The 21718-nt window shown below is 49.0% G+C and overlaps 1 protein-coding gene across 2 annotated transcripts; it reads left to right on the top strand.

The window, feature by feature from the left end:
* The first annotated feature begins 1350 nt into the window (after window positions 1-1350).
* On the top strand, window positions 1351-20764 carry GBX1 (gastrulation brain homeobox 1). Of its 2 annotated transcripts, XR_006716654.1 has the most exons (3): window positions 1351-2372; window positions 18695-19390; window positions 20655-20764. XR_006716654.1 is itself a non-coding variant. In XM_045496195.1 (2 exons), exons 1-2 carry the CDS (start codon window positions 1838-1840, stop codon window positions 19246-19248), a joined length of 1089 nt encoding a protein of 362 aa, XP_045352151.1. In that variant the 5' UTR covers window positions 1351-1837; the 3' UTR covers window positions 19249-19685. The 2 variants fall into 2 exon arrangements, 1 of the variants encoding a protein (XP_045352151.1); XM_045496195.1 differs by lacking the exon at window positions 20655-20764 and having other exon boundaries at window positions 18695-19685.
* Window positions 20765-21718: the final 954 nt, after the last annotated feature.

Raw genomic sequence — 21718 nt, 5'->3', positions numbered from 1 at the left:
TTAATACCTCAGTCTGGCATCAGTGGTGTTCACTAGGTCACCACGACACTCCTGATTTGAACAAGCGTCACTGAGGTCCAGAGTTCTCCCCTTGCCTGCCCTGCCTTGGCTCAGAAACGCTTACCTGAGCCAAGTAACTTCCCCTATCTAGACTGCATCTTCCTAAACTGGCCTGGCTTTGCTATTAATTGTAACTAGCTTGACTCTCCCTGCCCCCCCCCCTGCCTCCAACAGTTTCCCAGTGACCAGGTGACCCTCATTTTAGCGAGGTAGGCTTGCTCTGTATCCTGAAGCTTGGGTCACTCTTCTGTTGACTTGCCTGTCTCAAGTCTTTCTTGCCCATTGACCTGAGGCTCCTATCAAGCAAAAATGCCCATGACTTTTGCCTCTAGATTGACAACTACGCTGCTGGGAATTGGGGGTGGGGGCGGCAAAAGACGCTACCATTTCTGTGTCTGAGAATGGGGGAGGTGAGTAGAGTCATCTGCAATTAGCGAATAATTAGCGCTGCTGACCCTTGGGGCTCATCAGCGCTCCTGGGGCCAGCCCCCAGCAATCAGCTAGGGCAGGTCGAGAGTGTCAGGCCCAGGAATGAATAGGGCTCATCAGCGGCGCTGGAGCCAGGGAGCCAATCAGGGAAATTAATAGCAGGAGAGAGGGAGAGAGAGGGAGGGAGGGAGACAGAGATAGACGGACAGACAGACAAGAGATACAGACAGAGGTGAGAAATGAGAAAAAATAGAATAACAACTGGGATAGGGAATGAGAAATAGAAATAATCAGGCAGGAATAGGGATAGAAAGGAAGGCAGGAAAGGGAAGAGTGGGAGGAAGGAAAAGCACGTAAGGGAAGGGGGAGAGGTGAGAGGAATGGTAAGTACTTGGCATAGTGTGGGCACTCGAGGAAATTACCTCCAGAGGCTACAGTGAGGAACTGAGGTAGTCCGCCACGGAGGAGGGAGTGAGGACGAAGGGGAAGAGCCACTGTCGAGAGAACAGAGACCCGGGGAGAGGGGAACGGGGCTGGGAAGAAAGTACCGAGGGGGAAAGGGGCCCCTACACGAGGACCCTGAGCTGCGGCGCCCGGCGGCAGAGCGCGCCCCCTGCCGTCCCCACCTCGCCGCCCGAGGGGGCGCCGCGGTCCAGTCCCGCCCGCGTCGCAGGGGCTTGCTCTTGGGGCGGCCCGGGAGGCACTCCGGGGACTGGCCCAGGGTCCTGCGGCGGCCGGCGGCCGGGGCCTGGGGCTTTGTGGTCCGGCCCCGCCGCCCTCCCGCCCCTCGCGGTGTGCCCTCCTTGCCGGGCGTCCCTCACCGCGTCCACGCCCAGGCCGGGCGGGCTGAGTGGGGGTGGGGGGGGGCGGGTTGGGTGGAGGGAGGGGCACCGACCCAGCAGCTGCCGCCGCCTTCTCGTCGGCCGCAAACTTTCACAAAGCGGCGTGTCCGGCCTCATCAATCTCCATTAATAATAGTTGGTTGGGCCGCGGGGGGCGGGCGGGGTCCCGGGCCGGCCGGCCGGGCCGCTGGGAACGGGCTCTGCGGAGGGAGCGGAGCCGGGCGCGGCGGCGGCGGGCGGAGGGAGGAAGTGAAGCGTAATTTGAGGAAGATGGATGAGTCCGGAGGGCGACACCCCCAGCCCGCCCGCTCGCCCGCCCCCTCCCTCCTTATGAGAGCGAGGGAGCGCGGCGCCGGAGCCACACTGCGCCGAGCCCGCGCCCCGCCGCCACCTCGGCCCGGGAGCCTGGGAGCGAGCCCTGCGTGTCCGCGCGGGGCGCCCGAGCCGCGGGGCGCACGGCGGCGCCCGGAGGGGAGCGCCCCGGGGCGGCCGTAGCTCCGGGCACGATGCAGAGAGCCGGAGGCGGGGGTGCCCCCGGGGGCAGCGGCGGGGGCGGCGGCGGGGGCCCGGGCACTGCCTTCTCCATTGACTCCCTGATCGGGCCACCGCCGCCTCGCTCCGGCCACTTGCTCTACACCGGCTATCCCATGTTCATGCCCTACCGGCCGCTGGTGCTGCCGCAGGCGCTGGCCCCTGCGCCGCTGCCTGCCGGCCTCCCGCCTCTCGCCCCACTAGCCTCCTTTGCCGGCCGCCTTACCAACACGTTCTGCGCGGGACTGGGCCAGGCCGTGCCCTCGATGGTGGCGCTGACCACCGCGCTGCCCAGCTTCGCGGAGCCGCCCGACGCCTTCTACGGGCCCCAGGAGCTCGCCGCCGCCGCCGCCGCCGCCGCCACTGCCGCCCGAAACAACCCTGAGCCGGGTGGCCGACGCCCCGAGGGTGGGCTGGAAGCCGAGGAGCTGATGCCCGCCCGGGAGAAAGTGGCAGAGCCCCCACCGCCCCCGCCTCCGCACTTCTCAGAGACTTTCCCAAGTCTGCCGGGTAAGTGCTGGGGCCGACCAGGGCGCCGGGCGGGAGGCTCGTTCACTTGGAAATCCCAGACAGCAGCCGGCTCAGAATCTCAGCACCTGCCTGGAGCCCTGGAATCCCAGACCCCCAGATGCTGGGTTCTGCAGAACCACCTCCAGTTCTGTTCCAAACACGGCACCTCTAGAGCCCAGAACCGCTGCCCTGCTCTGTCTTCCAGAGTGCCTGAAGCCTCACCAAAGACTTCCCAGTACTCCTTTCCAAATTAGTGCCTTTTCTCCCAGCACTCTACTCCTCACGCCTTGGCTCCCATGTCTCTTTTTAAGAATCCCTTCATGTTTCTTCTCTGCAGAGGATAGAGAAGCTGCAACTGTGGGATTCCTGGGGACACTAGCAAGACCCCAGGGTGAGGGTACATTGGGACAGCTGTCAGTTCAGTAAGGGGAAGGCGATTCTGGCTTCTGTGTCGACCCCAAATGGGCTCTGTGATTGCAGGGGCAAAGGGAGAGTCTTAAAGCAGTTGGTGACCACTTTGGTGACCGGGTTTAGCCTTAGTAGTAGAGGTCACTTCTGAATTGGCAGATTTAGAGGTAAGCCTTGAAGAACTGAGTAAAGGGCCTAGCACCTGCTTGAGCAGTACTGACTGGGAGGTCAAGAGAGAGGCTAAAGGCTGGGCTGGGTTGGGTGTGGCACAAATGCCTGGAGTCAAGAATCTAGCTAAGATTCTGGAACCAGTGAGATTCAGCTAAGAGATAATTCAGGAACCCTGGATCCTCCATGGGAAGATGCCCTCTCAACGGAGGCAGGGCGTGTTAAGCTGAACCCGGTTTAGAATGAAACTGCTCTGAGCCCTCCTGACCTCCCTGGTCAACCCTTAACCCCTAGAAGCCAGTAAAGCTTTCCGCTATCCAGGGGCAAATCCAGGTTGAGGAGATCCAAAGCTTATATGACTTAGTGGACTCTGTTTAAGAAAAAGAGGGGCTGCATGCAGGTGTGGGGTTCCTGAAGCTTAAACTTCTTTAGCATGAGGATGGATCCGCCTACGCTTAACCATTCATCACATCAGCTTGGCGGGAGAAAGTGACCTCAGGAGGCCTGGAGGCTGACTCTAGCAGAGGCAAGAAGGAGATCCAAGAGTCCTTTTGTCCTTTGCCAGGAGAAGACAATTCCCGGTGATAGGTTTCTAGGCTCTTCCTTGAAATGGTCCAGAGGTCTCGTCATCCTTCCAGACTCCAAGCGCTGCTACAGGGCTTGTCTTCCTCTTCTTTTCCCCTTGACCCCTGGGCATTTTGGCTTTGGGGATCCAGTTGTTGTTTTTGTACCTGGTTGGGCCGGGGGTGGGGGGGGGGGCGGTGTCCAGTGGCTGAAGTCTGAGCAGCATCTTCTAAGGAGGATCAAAAGGAAATGATAGAGCAGCACTTGGATGGTGGGAGGGAATGTCCACAAAATTAAAGGGCCCAGAGGGGAGGGGAAAAGTAGCTGGCAGGACGCCATTCGGAAGAAGAATGAATCGGGAGGATTTTCAGAATAGGATAGTCCTAAGGTAGAAGAGAGCAAGGCAGGCCATCAGAGGGGTGGCTTTGGGGGCAGTAGGAGCTGGAAGAATAAGCAGATACCTGAGGAAGAGGTGAGCTGAGGGGAGGAGAGAGGGAGGCAGCCCGGGGAAGGGGAACCGAGGGAGGAACCTGCCTAAGCCCTGGGAAGACTCGTCCTACTCTTTTAGGTCCCCTCGGTTATTTTCACCCATTTATGGAATGGAGGCTCCTTTCTGAAGCAGACAGAATATTCGCTGTAGAAGCAGACAGTGAGTGAGGAAATGAGAGGAGTAGGCAGAGGAAAAGAACTGACAAGAAATATTGAGGAAAGAGGAATAGAGGAAAGGAAGGACCAACAAATGTGCTGTGTCCCCAGATTATCCAAAGAGAAAAGAGACACAAGAGGTCTGTCTGTTGGAAGAGATAGTTACAAGGGGTTTCTAGCCTGGGCTGTAAGAATAGTGAACAGAGTCTCTGGACCAGAAGTGTAGTGTGTGTGTGTGTGTGTGTGTGAGAAAGAGTTCTGTTTTGAGAGGTTTGGGAGCGAACTAAATAAATGTTCTAGTAGGAAATGGGGAAAAGTGTCAACACTAGGAGTAATTTTTTAAAAAGGTTTTTCAATATTGGGAGTGATGGTAAACTGGAATTTATACGTAGAGAATGATCAAGGAGAGATCATCATCTGAGGAAAATGTTGGAAGCAATAAAAAGACACTTGTTCTTTGAGTAAAGACAATTTTTTTTTGGGGGGGGGGCGCCTGGGTGGCTCAGTCGGTTGAGTGTCCGACTTCGGCCCAGGTCATGATCTCATGGTTTGTGGGTTCGAGCCCCGTGTCAGGCTCTGTGCTGACAGCTCGGGGCCTGGAGCCTGTTTCAGATTCTGTGTCTCCCTCTCTCTGCCCCTCCCCAGCTCTTGCTCACACTCTGTCTCTGTCAAAAATAAATAAACTTAAAAAAAATTGTTTTTAATAAAAAAGACTTTTTTTTTTTTTTTTTTTGGCTAAGAATGATGAGAAGGAGACCCTACAGAGGAAGAATTCTGAGAGGTGCTAGAGTGAAGGTAATCAGTCGTATTGGGAAGAGGTACACATAAAGGGTTTATAGTGGGGCTTGTGGGGCAGAGCAGTAAGGAGAGATTTCAGAGGATAGAGACTGAGATCTTTATCTGTGACTGCCACCTCTTATCACTCACCAGGCCACTCACATCCCCCTGGCCAGCCCTCATTTTTCTCCTTAAGTAGTTGAGAAAAGAAAAGGAGATTCCAGAAATGTTAAACGTAGAATCAGTGTGGGGAGTGAGGACACATGGCCCTTGCTGAAAATGGGAAAACGGATATTTGGGGAAATTGTATTAGAATATTTAGTATGAAATAAGAGAGTTTTTGCTTGAATAATGGGATTGAAACCTCAACATTAGAAGAGTTTTGGAGAAAGAATGCTGTCTTTAAAATGACAGAGGAGGAATTGCTCTCCTAGTGTGAATGGGTAACATTGCTCTGAAATTAATTTCCATTTGTTTAGCATTTTACAGTTACTAGCCCTATTAAGTGAAATTATAGTGAAGGTAGGCCAGTTTGGAGAATGATGAGTGAAGTTCTTTTTCTTGGGAATTACTATTTTTTTTTTTTTTTGAAATTTTGCTTCAAGAGAGACACCACCTTGCTACAATTGATGATGAGGAAAACAGAACTTTATTACGATTTGCGTGCAGGGGTAGAAGCTCTATTAGCAGGCAAAAACAAACAAAAAAAAAACACGGTGTTCAGAAATAATGGGTAGAAAAGGTATTGAGAATGATAGATTAAAAATAAGTCTGGGTTTAGAGTGTGGGCAACAGTGAGGATAATTGGGGAAGGTATCTTGGTGGAAGTGCTAAAAGGAGAGAATTTGGATTCCTGGAGAGGATTTAAAAGTATGAATCAACAGAAGAGCCCAGAATAGCAAGCCATTTATATAATTAAAAAATCATTAGCCATATTAAAAAGGTAGAAATAAACAGATGAAATTAATTGTAATAACATATTTCATCAAACCCAATATGTCTGATACTACTTCAGCATTAATCGATATCAAAATATTTAATGAGATGTTTTATATCCTCTTTCCATATTGCCTTCAGTCTCCAGTGTGTATGTTATACTCCCAGCACATCTCAGTTCCATCAGCCGTGTTTCAAGTGGTCAGTAGCCTCATGTGGGCAGTGGTGACTTTTACTCAACATAACTGATCTAAAAGTCGTAAGAACAGAGTCATGTGAAAGTGATGGGGGCAAGGAGCTTTGAATTGGGGTGGATAGTGAAGTCTTCTCTGTGTTAGGAAGAATGCAGAAAAGAGAGTAGCAAACTCTAAGTAAGTAACCCGTAAAAGGGGAAAAGGGAGTGGGTTGGGCAGCGGTGATCCTGTTGTATGTGAAGGTGCGTGTGAGCTCTGACCGAGAGTAGGTCCCAGCTGACTTGCAGACGTGGTGCAAATACGCGTCACAGAAGCGATGGGTGAAGGTGATGCTGTGTGCCGGGGGAATGATGGAAAGAGCTGTCCGTTGGTAGAAATACAGAAGAAAACTTTAAGTTGGGGGTGCTTACAGCAATGATTCGGGGAGAAAGGAATTGGATTGCTTGAAAACAAAGACTTAAGAAGTGAGGGATGGCAGAGAGTCCATATATAATCGTTGGATGGATGATAAACATATAGTGAGAGATTCACATGGAAGGTAATGCCAGTATGGAGCATGGTGAAGAGAAGAAAACATTTGAGAAGAAAACTCTGAGATGATACAGGAAAAAGAATATGCTGGGACCAACTGGGAGATGACAGTGTAGTGAACGTTATTTTTAAAAACTAAATTAAAAATTTGCTGATTTTTGAGTAGAGATTGGCAATAATGACAGAAACCATGCAAGGAGACTAGGGAAACTTTCTAGGAGCATGATATTTGAGGGCCCTTTGCTATGAGCTAAGCACCCAATTGTAGCTAGAGAACATTTTAGGTGACCATCAATTTTTGAATAGGTGCCCATTATGACTGTCAAGATGTATTTACTCATGAGAGAAAAACAGGAAATGATAATGTGATATGGAATCAGAGACTTCTGTTACAATTAGGAGGGAAAATTTTCTTGGAAGCAATGGAGACGCATGTTTTCCTAGAAATGTTGAGGAGCACACAGTGAGAGTGTTTGCTCCACTGACATTTATAGAAAGGCAAATGTTGCATTAACTTAATGCGATCGAAGGGTCATTTATTTAGGAGTCATGACACATGCACTCAGGTCTCAGCTTCGTCACTTATTAGTTGTGCAGCTTTGGCAAGTTGCTGCCTTCAATTCAGGGAACGTTTATTGTGTGTTTATTATGGGCTTAGTATATTCAAGACACTATGGGAGAGTCAAGTCTTATAACTTCTCTAGGCTTAAGTTTCCTCATCTGAAACATAAAAGTTTTGATTTAGATTATTTAAAAAAATTTTTTTAATCATTTATTTCTGAGACAGACAGAGCATGAGTGGGGGAGGGGCAGAGAGAGGGGAGACACGGAATCGGAAGCAGGCTCCAGGCTCCGAGCTGCCAGCACGGAGCCTGACGCGGGGCTCGAACTCACGGACCATGAGATCATGACCTGAGCCGAAGTCGGACGCTCAACCAACTGAGCCACACAGGCGCCCCCAGATTAGTTTTAATGTCTCTGTCAATTCCATAGAATAAAAGCTTGTTTTTCTGGCTTCAGTGCGTTTCATGGGCCCCTTGTAAAGGGATCTGTTAATTATTAGTAGGGGAAAAATTACATCTTTATTTTTACTTTATTCCTAACTAAAAGTTGGCATTTTCTTTAATTACGAGCGTAGGCCAGAAATGATAGTAGTTTCAGCAGTAACTGGGATTTTTGTCACCAATAGAAATTACAGATGCTTTCTTATAAGTTTATGTAGTCTTTGGAGGCATCTTGTTCAAAGAATTAACAAGCGTATATGATTATAACACAAATGCATTTTTAAATATCTGAAAACTGCATTTTTATATAGTTGGCTTCTCACATAATCCTATGTGTTTTATGTTATACACCTAAAAAACATTATTCTGAGAAGGGATTCACAGGTTGTATCAGACTGCCAAGGAGTTCATGGCACAAACAGTGTTAAGAACCCCTAGTTGAGGGACAGAGATCTTAGAAATGACAAGAAGAAAATTGTATCCGGAGGATTAGAATGGGATATTGAGGTGCCTTATACCATTGTGAAAGTAACACTTGGGAGGGTTGGAATAGAGAAGGGGGATCTCTGCAGTGGCATATGTAAATATGGAGATATATATTTAGATGATTAGGAGGGTAATTCTTATACTCAGAATGATGGGCATAAATAGTCTATACTGGGAATAATGGGAGCAAGGAAGTAATTGGAATAATGAAGGGGAAATATTTTAATTGGAAAGGAGGAACATGACATGATGAACGAAGTGCTTTGCATTGAGAGTAATGTGACGATGGGAAGCTATAGGCAAGAATTTTGCCTTGAAAGTAATGGGGAAAGAAGGAGCTTTGCCTCAACCGAAGCTGGGAATTGGGAAATGGAAACGAGCATGATGGAGCAGATGTGCAACAAGAGAAACTTAAGTAGGACTGATGGCAGGGAAAGGGGTTGGTGGGAGAGGATTTTTATCTAGAGGGAATAGGAAAATGCCCCATGCTGGGGTAGGAGAGAAGAAACCCCGAACCAATGGAAAGGATGGCACTGTCTATGCAGGTGGTGGTGCTCGTGGCTACAGTGGTAGTGATGATGAGGCAAGAGGTCTGGATGTGGGAGTGATGGAGAAAAGGCTTTGGTTTTTCATTGGCAATACGGTCATGCTGGGAGCAAGTTGTCAGCTTAGAAACACCGATGTGTTAATTGGGAGAAAGAGTGTGGGGAGAAGAGATGCTTGAATTTGGTGTGATGGAACAGCGGACTTACACAAGTTGAACTGAGTTGTGGTAGGAAGAGACAACACAGTACTACAACTAGTTGTGAAGCAATGTCTTCATTCCCTTCCCATTGTGGAAGGGAAAGGAATAACCTTCAAGTGATGACATGAAAAATCTGTATTAGAAGCAAGGGGGCTGCAGGGACTCAGAGAGACTAGGGTTATGAGGAGGAAAGAGCGCTGTGTGAAAAATGAGCATGGGAGAAGCAGAAAAACATGCTTCTGAACTGGGGGTGAAGGGAGATGGACTTCTTGACTGGATTACGGAGGAAATGGAATTACAATGGAAGCAATGGAGAAAATGGAAGTCTGTATTGGGAGCAATGGGAAGAGAAGTATAGTGCAGAAGTGTACTAGAAGGAGGGAGGAAGACGAAATTATCCTGAGAGTGAAGGTAAGAAGCACTTTGTGCTGGAATTGGTGACAGCCCTTCTACACGTTATGCGTAGATACTAGAAAAGTGTGACTGAGGGATCTTGGCCAACTCACACCGTCTATGTCTTAATTTCCTCATCAGTACCATTAGGGGTTTGACTTAGATGATCTCCAAGGTCACTTCCAGCTCTACAATCGTTTTATCTGTAAGGATACCTTTATTAATTAATTGTTTCCTTTGGGGGAAAAAAAGGCATCCTGAGCAAAGGGGTTGGGGGAAATTCTGTACTTCTCAGTGCTGAATTGTCGTGGCCGCTGAAAAGGAGGCAGGCTGGGATATGTACATCTTGAGGCGAAATCGGGGCTGGGCTTGAGGATAGTGGAGGTCTTGTCCTCTGGGATTGGGGAGGTGTTATCAGAGCTATGGCTGTGTACAGTTGTCAGAGAAACGTCTGATGAAGGTGAGTGATCTTATCAAGGCCAAAGAAATTTGGGATGGGAGCCCCTGGGTGGCTTAGTCGGTTAAGCGTCTGAGTCTTGATTTCGGCTCAGACCACGATCTCACGATTGTGAGACCAAGCATCTGGCTCTGTGCTGTGTTTGGAGCCCGCTTACGATTCTCTCTCTTCCTCTGTCCCATCCCCGTTCTTGTTCTCATTCTCTCGCGCTCTCTCTCCCCCTTCCTCCTTCCCTCTCTAAATAAGTTAATAAATGCACAACAACAACAACAAAAAAACTTTAAAAAGTTGGGGATCAGTTGTGCCTGACTTTACCTGGTGAGGAAGGAAGGAGTGCCCGTGAGGGAGTGAGAAAAAGAGAAGCCGTGTTGTGGAGCCCGTTCCCGGCCTTCTCTGTCACGTCTTCATCTGGGACGGTATTTGTGACCGGGTGCCACGGCAATCCAGTGTTCACAAAGAGATGTGGTGCTGCACAGCGGAACGAGCAGGGGCTTTGGATACAGATCTCGGTGCTACCCTTTCTTCGCGAGACAGATATTAACAGCAGCATACTCAGTCAACAGTTTCCTCACCAGCAAGATGGGGCAACGATACTTACCTCACAGAGTTAAGGATTAGATGAGAAGATGTTGTTCAGCATCCTCAAGTAATAGGTGTGCAAGAAATTCCTGGTGTCGCCCGTGTACTGGAAACGGATGGGGAGCCTACCTGGGAATTAAGCTGTGGAAGACTTCTTTACTAGAATCGGATAGGCTAGGTGACACCCTTTGTGCTGATAGGGAGAAAGAAGTCTGAAAGTAATGCTAGAAATAGCACTGTATCTTGAGAAGTGAATGCCGAGAGAGAACGAATGTATGCAGCTGATGAGGGTAGATGTCCCATTTTTTCCTTTGGCTCTTTCCCCCTCCTTTGATGTCTCTGTCTCACGTTTCGGCATTCTCTGTAGAAGCCAGGACTACCCAACACCTTCCTTCCGTGTCCCACCGGAGCCTGTTCTTTTCTTTACATTGTGTGTATATTAAAAAACGCCTCTCCTTTCCTCACCCAAATTCCTATTCCCTCATATGTCTGATCTCGCCTTGACGTTAAGAGCAAAGCTATTGGATTAAAGTAATTCACACTCAGATGGATTAAGGAGATTTTTTAAAGTCCAGATGAATTTCAAACTGGTGGAATATTAGGTGGCGTTATTATGAATAATTTCAGGTAATGCGGAAACACTGTTTTGGATGGGATTGCTGTGGAGTGAGGCGGGGAGGCTTACTTTCCCCGGAGTCATGCAATTATTGTCACTTGCAGTTACAGCACCGGGTGCGGTCAGAGCTCTTTGGGTTGCAGGTGACAGTAGCTCAACTCTAAGCTAAAATGGGCATTTATGGATTCACATGGTTCTAAGTGTAGGAGTTGAGTGGATCCGAAAACGCAAACAGTATTTGTTCGATCTTTTTTTTCCTTTCAGTTGGTTGAAGGAAAGAGGCTTTGCCACGTTCCTTCTTTAAGAGAGGCGAGAAAGGGCACAAGCATAAGCAGCTCTAAATTTTTACAATCCTAGCTTGAGACCCCAGTGGATTCTAACACACACAAAATTCTAGAGTGACTGATTCACTGGAGTCCAGTCTCCTGGCAGATGGGAGAGACGGGATGTTAGGATTGGTCAGATCCAGGCCACGTGCTGCACGGCCGTGAAGGCGGGGAAATGCGACGGACAGGCCACCGTACTGGGTAGTTGATGAAAAGCGGTGCCCAAAGGGAGGGAGGGACGGGTGCTGAGCAGACAAAAACAAATCCCAAACAGATGTCTACCTCAACGCAAAAGAAAGAATCTACCTTAACTCCCTTCCAGTATTAGGGAGGAAAGCCTTCTCCCTGGCTCACTAAGTACTCCTAAGAGTGAGGGAAGAGACAGGGAGAGCGGAGCGCTGAAGAGAGCTCTGTAATGAACGAGGTGGAGAGATGGGCACGGTAGAAAAATGTCTATTCCTCAGTGAGGCTGAGTCCTGTACAAGAAAGAGTTGTGCTTGAGGGATGATGGAGATATTTGTAAACTAGAAGCTAGAAAAAGAAATGGATAGTGAAACAAAACTGTTTCCATAATTTGGTGATACTGTTTTTTAAATGAAAAACTACAGGGGTGCCTGGGTGGCTTAGTTGGTTAAGCGTCTGACTTCGGCTCAGGTCATGATCTTACAGCTCGTGGGTTCAAGCCCCGCCCCACATCGGGCTCTGTGCTGACAGCTCAGAGCCTGGAGCCTGCTTTGGATTCTGTGTCTCCCTCTCTCTCCACCCCTCCCCTGCTCGTGCTCTGGCTCTCTGTCTCTCTCTCAAAAGTAAACAAACATTTAAAAATTTTTTTAATGAAAGAATACATTTCTAAATAAAAGGAATGCTGACTGGTAAGATTACATCATACAAACAATAAGGACAGAAGAAATAGATCTGGTAGGAATTTTGTCTTGGGGAATGATGGGAGAAATAGCCTATTAAGGACAAAGGTGAAATTTGGTAAGTGAGGCCTCTCTTATGGCAAGTGTAAGAGCCTTCTCTGAGCATAGTAAGGAAAGATATTAATGATGAGGCTGGAGCTCTGGAGTGACAAGTGAAGGGGATGAGATCTAACTAAAACCAGGTTTGGTGGGAAGGTTATCTGATGAGGCGTCTGGGCATTTACTTCAAGTACGAAGGGAAAAGAAGATATTTTACTGGAAAGGGTAGAAGGAGCATTGGTTGGAGATTTAGGAGACCAAGGTTCTAGACATTAATCTAGCTCTAGCTGCGTGACTTAGGAAAATCATTTAATCTTTTGAAACTCGTGTTTTCACCTGAAATAAGGTTGCCAAGCCCTCCGTTAGTGCTACTAATAGGTCTACTCTATCTCAGCGAGTTGCTTAAAGGTAAACAGTAAGCGTGGAGATGTTTTGGAACATCAACGTTTACAAGGGTGCCCTTGGCAATGACAGTGTTGGTATGCCATGAGAGGAACTCTGAGCTTGGAGTGGTGGGGAAATTGCCCTGAGCTCGTCATGAAGGTGGGAGGGGTCCTGGACGACAGTGGTGTAGAGAAGAGTCTCAAGTCAGTTTGGAGTAAGGAGTGCTGAAGGGTCGTGGGAGAGTGGAGAGACAGGAAGTAAAAATGAATTTTCCTTATTGCACCAAAAGTTATAGGAAGGGGTGGTGGCATGAAAGGGGATGAGTGAAACATAAATCGAAAGTGAGCTAATTGCCGTAAATGACGAGAGAAAGTGCTGTCTCCACAAAGAACAGAGAACTAATTCCGTGCTGGACATCATGATGAAGGTTTGGAAACGAGAATGGTGGCAAACATACCTCTTTTTCTGAGGGGTGACCTGAGTTTCTTTCTACCTTTTGACCTCACGCAAAATTGTTTCTGTATTCAGGAAGCTGAGTAGTTGACTCGGGAGGAGACTTACTACCCTGACAGTAGTTCGGGGTGTGTGAGGGTAGTTGGAAGTAGAGGGAAGTCAGAACTGAGCATCATGAGAGAGAGACTTGTCTTCAGTGAATAATAAAGGCTGTTGATGTTATAGAAGGTGAAACAGAACAGGATGGATGAGGGACAGCACAGGGGCTCTGTGAGTTCCCATAGCTGGGGTCTCAAGTGGTTTTCCACTCCTTGGGTGGTTGTCTGCACCACAACCCAGGCCCAGCCCACCCTTCTTGGTGACCACAGCTCTAGATGGTGCAAGCCTGGTGCTATATATTTTTTCTCCTGGAGAGTATCTACCGGGGTTCTTTGGCCCTTGATTTCTTCCCCAGACTGACCAGACCCGCTCATAAGATGGGCGTTTCTGTACCTCTGGTGCCCTCTTGGAAGGAAGGCCCCACGCAGATGTGTCCCTGGAGCCCGAGTACTGCTCTCTGGAGTGGGAAGTATACTCTCGGCATGGACTTGACAAGTAATTGTGGCATAAACCTTCTGATTTCTGGTTCTTAGGATAATCCCATCCACCGTGAGAATTCGTAAGAACTCTAGATATTTCCTCGTAACTGATCTGCCCCACACTCATAGGATAGACACCACACTTCTTTCTGATCCTAGGCTTACACGTAAGGAGTGAGCTGAAAACTCAGCGTACTCTTATGTCACCAATAACATCACTTTCATACGCAAAGAACAGAACCTTTCTGTTTGGCCTAGCTATGTACATAGTCAAATTGTTTCCAGTTAAAACTTTTTTCTCCTGCTGAAATTATTCTCATCAGAATCATTATTTCCCAGTAAAATTTTCAATGAGGTCTTATCTTATGGATCAAGTTTTTTGTTCATATCAACCGGTTATAGCATCTGCAATTAGTAATTTACTTTTATGGACATTATATCTACCAAGCCCAATTATTCTAAATCAAATTTTGCAATTAGAAATTTTATGAAAAAGATTTGCTTTTGTCAGTTTTTAGTCAATAACACGTTTTTCTACGTGCAGTTTATTTTGTTTGATTATATTTACCATTAATATTCATTACAAATCAGATAAAATAAAATAGCTTGCATTTATTTTGTAGCTCATCCGTTAGAAAAGAGTAAGCTGTTTCAGGATTACTATATTGTTTTGTTTTTGAGAGAGTGTGCACGTGCACACAAGGTGGGGAGGGGCAGAGAGCGAGCAAGAGAACCTTAAGCAGGCCCCATGCTCACGTGCAGTGTGGAGCCTCAGTCCCACAGCTACGAAATCATGACCTGAGCAGAACTCACGAAGTGGATGCCACCTCGGTGCCGCAGGATTGGTACATTGTTAAGGGTTGGTCTCCCTTTTTGCCTCACCCAGTTCTTTTGAATGTGTCTCCTTCACTTTGGGCAATGATTCTTAAAGTGCTCTGTCTTAGTGGAGCAAAGAACATGTGGCAGGGAGAAAATGTTTTGTTTGGCTCCAAATGCAGCAATGTTTGGGGGGAGAAAGGCAGGGGTGTGATTTTTTGAGCGTTTTGCTCTTTTCCCCCCTATTTTCTACCCCTTCTTTCAACTTGCCAGCCCTTTGACTTTCTCCGATTCATCATTTCATTCTCCTGCCACTACGTCTACCCCACTTCTCTCTTGTCCCAGTCCTCTTTCTGCCTTCTTTGGCCTTACCTTTTCTTTCTCACTTCTCAATGTTATTCACTGCCCTAGACCTTCTCCTTTGAGGGTCAAGCTGTATTTCCCCCTCCCGTGGCTTTCTCCTATTGCCCCGCCCCCACCTGCCTCCAAGAGCTCCTTATCAGAGCCCTCGATGTCATGATTATAAAGGCTCAGAGAGAAACTCTGGCCCCTGTCACTCGGCATCCCACCGGGATCGAGTAACCAAGAGAGGTTGTGAACCTGTGCCCCGTGTATGGCTTTAAAAGCAGCACTGAGGGAGGCCTGCTTATGTGGGCTTGGTTTTATGGAATCTGTCTGAAGACAGAGGGATAGATGATATGATCTCAGGGGGGCCCTGCCAGATCAAGGAAGCTGGGAGCCTCGTCTCAATCACCATCAGTTTAGATTTATGGGACGCCCCCTGGGTGCTTGGAGCTGTGCTAAATGATTTCACCCTTCAGGCCCTGAAATCCAGTTTCTGCCTTTTTAGCAGCTGTTTAAAATATTGTAGTGTTGGGCTGCATTTTTACAAGCTTTTATTCTTTTTGTTATTATTTAGTACAAGCCATGTTTTAAAAATTGCAAGTTCAAGGATTTAGTAATGATGTACGTTCACTTCATCTTCATGTATTTGGTAATGATGTATATAGTAATGAGGGGTTTCCCCTCCTTTCTTTTAGCATAAGACCCTATAGATTCCCACTGCATATGGCTTTCTCTCCAGCCAATGTGAGATCAGAGGGCATACTGAAAAGTGGATAGAATCATACTCATGGAGAGGATGTCTTCTGGGCACTGGATGGGGTGGAGTTGTGGGGAATATTTTAGGAGAGGGTTGGGAAAGGAAGAACAGAGATAGAAGTGGGAGAGAGAGGGGCGCCTGGGTGGCTCAGTCGGTTAAGCATCCAACTTCGGCTCAGGTCATGATCTCGTGGTTCATGAGTTGGAACCCCGTGTCGGGCTCTGTGCTGACAGCTCGGAGCCTGGAGCCTTCTTCAGATTCTGTGTCTCCTTCTGTCTCTCTGCCCCTCCCCTCCTCAAGCTCTGTCTCTCTCAAAAAGAAATATTAAACAATAAATAAAAAGAAGTGGGAGAGAGGGAGAAAGGGAGAAAGTGCTGGGAATAGGTTTTTATTTAGTCAACAAATATTTATTAGGTGCCTACTCTGTGCAGTTGATTTCCTAGATGCTGAAGATACAGCAGTGAAAAAAAAATGTATTAAAAATCCCTACCTTCATGAAGCTTATATTCTAATAGGAAAAGATGGTCAATAAAATAAACAAATAAAATTGGTGACATGTACTGTGGCAACAAATAAAGCAGAAAAGGGAGATAGGAATACTGGGAGTTGTTTGTTTGTTTGTTTGTTTAGGGAGTTTTCATTTTTAAAAGATGATCAGGGAACATCTCCTTGGTAAAGCAAGGACCTGAAGGCGGCAGGAAATGAGCCAGTGCAAAAATCGAGACGAAGAGCCTAGTATTCCGAACAGAAGAATAAGCTGGCGGAGGGGGAGGGCAGGGCAGGCAGAAGCAGGGAAACCAGTTTGGAGAAAAGGTCGACGAACTGGGCAAGACATGATGCTGACTTGGATTAGTGGCCGCAGAGGAGGTGGTGAGAAGGGCAGGCTCTGGGATCGGGCATGGGTTGTGAGAGAGAGAGCGAAGGATTGATCTGAACCACAAGGAGGACGGAACTACCATTAACCAAGCCGGGAAATACATGGGCGCAGATGGCGAAGAGCTGGTTTGGGGGAGAGGTCAGGAGTTCAGTTTGGGACATGTTAAATTTGAGGTGCGTGGAAACGGAAAGGAGTGTGAGGAGGAACCGTTGGCGACGCGAAGGAGGAAGCCAAGGATGTGACTGTTGCAGAAAACAAAACGTACTTGGCCAGGAAGGAGGGACGGGAGACAGTGTGGACCGAGAGGGGAGGACGTGAGGAGGGATATCGAGACACCACGTGGAGCGGGTGCTGAGAAGCTCAGACCAGCTGCCAAAGAGATAGAGCATCCTTGCTAATGAAAAGCAACAAACAGGAGGAACATGGGAAGGCTGGGTGAGCCTAAACTAGGGTATGCCACACGGGTTTTGAAGTCAGATAGAATGAAGCACGAAAGGAAGAAAAGGCAGGGCCTGGGGATAAAAATGCCCTTGAGATGCGCAGCAGCTGACTGTGACAGTGGTGGGTAATCTGGAGGTGGGCTGACAATTCTGGCCTCTAAGGAGAGTGTAAACATGGTTCTCAAGGAAAAGAAACAGGCGTAGATTGATTGCGTCAGGGAAGGGAAAGGATGACCCTGGGGATGGGGAAGGGGAAAGTTACTGGGCTGGTCCTAGAGACGCTGAGAAGTTCCTTCTGGAGCACAGGCAGGTGGGGAGGTGTGCTAGCCCCGTAGGCACGTGCACACACGTTTCCCCTTCAAAGCATTTCACCGCTCCCTGAAGTTATTTTACTTCGGGCCGTATTTTCCACCTCAGATCTGCGTGTCCGTGTGATGCGTGGTGGTTATAGATAGATGCACTCCGACACGTACAGAATCCTGCCCCCTTCACACATCAACCGGATGGTAAAAAGCTGACTATTCAGTTTACTCTCGTTCTCTTTCCTATTGGTTGGCTTTCTTTTGAGTTTTTGTTTCACTGCTTATTGGCCCTTTGGGCAGCAAACAAGGCAGTTTTACAACTCAACTACTGAAAATACTTGTAATGCGTTCTTTGCAGTTCTGACAAAACAGTGGGCAGGAGTAAAACCAGTGATTAAGTATTAGAATTACACACGGATTTGAAATGCTTCATATGGCTGATTACAAATAATCGGTAATCTCCTAAATGAGCCAAAATGTATTTTACCATTTTCCTATCCGTATTTTCCCTTGTTGCACTTCTCTTTCTTCGTCTCCTCCCGTATTCCCTCCGGTTCCTCCAGCTGACGTCAAGCTCAGGGGCCTCAGGATTCTGAACTTGAGCAGAAAGCAGCTGTTTATGCTGCTCAAGCATCCTTGGTTGGGAAAGAGGGAAGGTGGGAAAGAGAAGATATCATTTTATAATTAAGGAGTAGGGGAAGGATGAAAAGGGGACTAAGAGGGCTAAGCAATTGGAAGAAAAATCTGGCCACAGATAAGGTGGCCCTGGGAGGGCTCCCCATTCTGGGCTGGACGATCTGGTCAAGAATTAGAAGTAGGGGTAAGGAAACCTCTTTGGGGTAAGGCAATCCTTTGATAATATTTCTTGGGCCCAGATTTGGGGATCGGTGGGGATGGGGAATCAGATGACCCTTAGGTTTCCATCTGGAAATGAGATTCTAAGATTCTAGATCTAGGGAAGAGGGAAGGTGGGGAGACAGTTTAGCACTGGGGCGGGTGAGGATTCCTAGGAGAGTAACAAAGGCCGCAGTGTGATGTCCCCCCTCTATCCTGCAGAAGCGCATCCTTCTACACGGCTTCCTCCTGCCCATAGTAACGGAAAGCCTCCTAGGCCGGGTCCCACACTGCTTCATTCTGGGGCCTGAGGCTGTGCAGTCTGGATCTGGAGGGGTGGTGAAGGAGTGGAAAGTGCTTGGTCTGGGTTTGGAGAAAGCTGGGAAGGTAGTGGGTAGGGAGAAAGAGGTGGGGGGGGGGCGGCGGGTGGTAAAGTTGGGTCACAGTCCTGGGAATGACATTCCTTTGATTTGCACTGACTGCCTCCCCCCACTTTGCTGTAGTGAAATCTGTGCTGGTTAATAGCTCTCTTTCCATCTCTTTGTCTTCCCCGAACCTCTTCCCCACCCCATGTCCTGGATGTGCCGTCCTTGTCTCCCCTCCTCCCCATCTCCTCCCTTCCACGTCTCGTGCCCTCCTGCCGTCATCCTGTCCGTGCCCGGCCCTGGTTCCACGTGCCTCCTCCAACCTGTCTGCCTTTTCCTTGCCTGCTCCTTCCCCATCCGTTGGTTTTCGCTCCCCACAGCAGAGGGGAAGGTGTACAGCTCAGATGAGGAGAAGCTGGAGGCACCAGCAGGAGACCCGGCAGGCAGCGAGCAGGAGGAAGAGGGCTCAGGCGGTGACAGCGAGGACGACGGTTTCCTGGACAGTTCTGCAGGGGGCCCAGGGGCTCTCCTGGGACCTAAACCGAAGCTAAAGGGAAGCCTGGGGACTGGAGCTGAGGAGGGGGCACCAGTGGCAGCTGGAGTCACAGCTCCTGGGGGCAAAAGCCGACGGCGCCGCACGGCATTTACCAGCGAGCAGCTTTTGGAATTGGAGAAGGAGTTCCACTGCAAGAAATACCTGAGCTTGACAGAGCGTTCCCAGATCGCCCACGCCCTCAAGCTCAGTGAGGTGCAGGTCAAGATCTGGTTTCAGAACCGGCGGGCCAAGTGGAAGCGCATCAAAGCTGGCAACGTGAGCAGCCGTTCCGGGGAGCCCGTGAGAAACCCCAAGATTGTTGTCCCCATACCTGTGCACGTCAACAGGTTTGCTGTACGGAGCCAGCACCAACAAATGGAACAGGGCGCCCGGCCCTGAAGGGGCTCCCAAGGATCCTGGAAGGCAGCCGATCTGTCCCCGAGCCTGCTCTGAGACTGGGTTAGGGTTCTGCGGACCAGCGGGGCTGCTGCTATGATGCTGCCCTGGGAGAGGGCTCCGTCAGCAACTAACTTAGCGCTAGGTACGCTCTCCTGGCAACCTGAGACCTGGGCCCCTGGCCCTGAGCCTATTCCAGGAACCCTCAGACCGGGGGCTTCAGAGTTAACGGGGCTTGAGTCCTCATCACTGCGGAGCTGTTGTGGGCGGGGGGAGACAGACTCCTGGGGAGGGGGTGGGTTCTCACCCGCCAAGGGCCTGAAAGCTTCCCACTAATGCCCTGGGATTACTTCTCACAGGGGTGGAAAGAATCCAGGGTGATGCCTAGCCAAGCTGATCACAGCTCCTTATTTATTTTCTGTAAAGTTTGTATATATGGAGCTATCTGCCTCTGTCTGTCTGTCTGCACCCCTGAGAGAGACTGGGAAAGTTCGATGTTCCGTCATCATTAGCCAGAGTTCAGTTCCCTCTTACTGCCTTGTGGGCGCGGTCTGGCCTGTGTGTAGCGCAAGGGCATGCAAAGAAACAGAATGAAACTGTCACCAGCCTCCTTAGAAAACCTTCGGCTCGCACCATCTCCCCCCCATGTAAACTACCTTCACTTCTGTCCTTCCCCGTCCCGGTACCTCCCACGTCCGCACCTAGGCCTCACGTTCCCAGCACAACACTTCTTTTCTCTTCACCCATTAAACAGGCAAGCTTCTTCATCTCTGCTTTCTTCTCTTTGGAAGAGCTGGCAGACTTGAGAACAGAAGATGCACTCCCTTTTGCGTTACGAGGGGAAATGAGTACTTGACCCTAGTTGATTTAGCTGGCGTACGGCCAGGCCCCAACTAGGTAGACGCTGGCAGTCCCGTCAGTGACTAGGCAGGGCAGTGTGGGGGGTGCACCGTTATCATCCGCGAGCTCATTACTTTTTCCGGGCAGAGGACGCAGCAGCTTAGTCCATCTCTGCCGCGCTTTGGTATTTCAGATGTGAGGGCCCGGAGCACGACTCCTTTCTGGTTCTCTGTTCGTACTGCGTTAACTGGTGTCTCCTCCTCCCCATCGCGTGTTTTACCCAGGTCGGGGTACCAAATCCTCTTCTGTTATGAAACGACATTGGTTGAGAGGCCCCCCCCCCGCAAAACGGATGAGGCAGGAAAGAATGATGGTTCTGGACGTGTGTACTATAGGAGAAGCTACAGAGATAGGACCTGGGAGCTTGGGGGTTGGGATTCTAAGAGCTAGTTAGGGGGACCAAGTAAACGTGAGGATAAGAGACTTCAGGGGCACTTGCAAGAAACCGGGTATCCTGTGAGCGAAAGAAGACAAACTAAAGCTATTTGCCATTTCCCCCACCTTCACAGAAGGGCTACTATCCTGTACCAACTGTGGAGCGGGGCTGCACAGACACGCCTGCACAGACATTGGGGAAAGAGGATTATTACAGGAACCAGCTGAAGTTGGGATCATGGTAAGCGGGGCTTCTTGGGAAGAAACCTGACCTGCACTGATCTGGGAGGACAGCTAGGGGAGAGAACAGAGCCGCCGAGAAGAAAAATGGGCAGAGCGAGGAGCGAGGCTAGGACGCTCAGAAGATTAAGGTCAGGGCGGGAAATACAAGCTCAAATACCCGGCCGGCCCCCTCACCTTCCTTAGAAAACTGCTGCTACTCCTGATTCCTAGGATGGCAGACCAACCAGTATTTACTGAAACATCTGCTGAACGCCTCGTATGATGAAGACAGGCTTTCCTTGGCAGTTCCTTTCTCCTAGCTGGTTTTGGCAACCAAACAGCAAGCCGGGGCTGTGACCGGTTATTCGCAACAGGGTCGCGGTTCCCCAGCTCGGATGCAGGGGTCCAAGCTGCTATTTGGCTAAAATCCAGCAAGGCTTGAAAATTAGGTTAAAAAAAGTAGTCCGGACCAGCCCCATTCCTGATCCAGATTGAGGCTGTCTCTGCCCACGAAGGGAACCTATGAGATTAGATGCTTTTTAGGGGCCAGGCCAGGCAGTGGTTGAGGATCACAGGCGCTATTGTCACTTTGGCGGTCGGGAATTCATGTCCACAGGTCTAGGGCTAGAGCAGACGTTCTCTGGTGCTGTGCCTGAGGGAAGGAGGCTGGGGGGAAACCAAGGCCCTGATTTGCCATTTTTTTCTGGATTTACTATGAAGCCTCCTAAACTATACTGGACAGTACTCAGCCAGTTAAGCAGCTTGTTTTCCTTAGGGAAAATAAGAAAGTTGATTATTGCTAGTATGTTTCTGAGCCCAGGAGCCCCTTCTTATACATACCAAAGGCCCTATTTCTGTTCTACCCTGATCTTTGCCTAAGGCTCTTATCAGCCTTGCAAAAGGGCTGCGGACCAAGAAAATACAATCTGGTTTCTTCTCTGAACAGCATTTACTTAGCATTTGCTTAGTTATCTAC

The sequence above is a fragment of the Leopardus geoffroyi genome, chromosome A2 (genome assembly GCF_018350155.1).
Source record: "Leopardus geoffroyi isolate Oge1 chromosome A2, O.geoffroyi_Oge1_pat1.0, whole genome shotgun sequence".
Classification (NCBI taxonomy): Eukaryota; Metazoa; Chordata; class Mammalia; order Carnivora; family Felidae; genus Leopardus; species Leopardus geoffroyi.
The sequence above is the reverse complement of the archived record's forward strand: the minus strand, read 5'-3'. Positions and strand labels throughout refer to the sequence as shown.

Bases quoted from the DNA above. Each gene is read 5' to 3' on its own strand.
- GBX1 (XM_045496195.1), top strand. From the start codon at position 1,838: ATGCAGAGAGCCGGAGGCGGGGGTGCCCCCGGGGGCAGCGGCGGGGGC. The intron at 2,373-18,694 runs GTAAGTGCTGGG...CGCTCCCCACAG, and splicing joins GACTTTCCCAAGTCTGCCGG to CAGAGGGGAAGGTGTACAGC.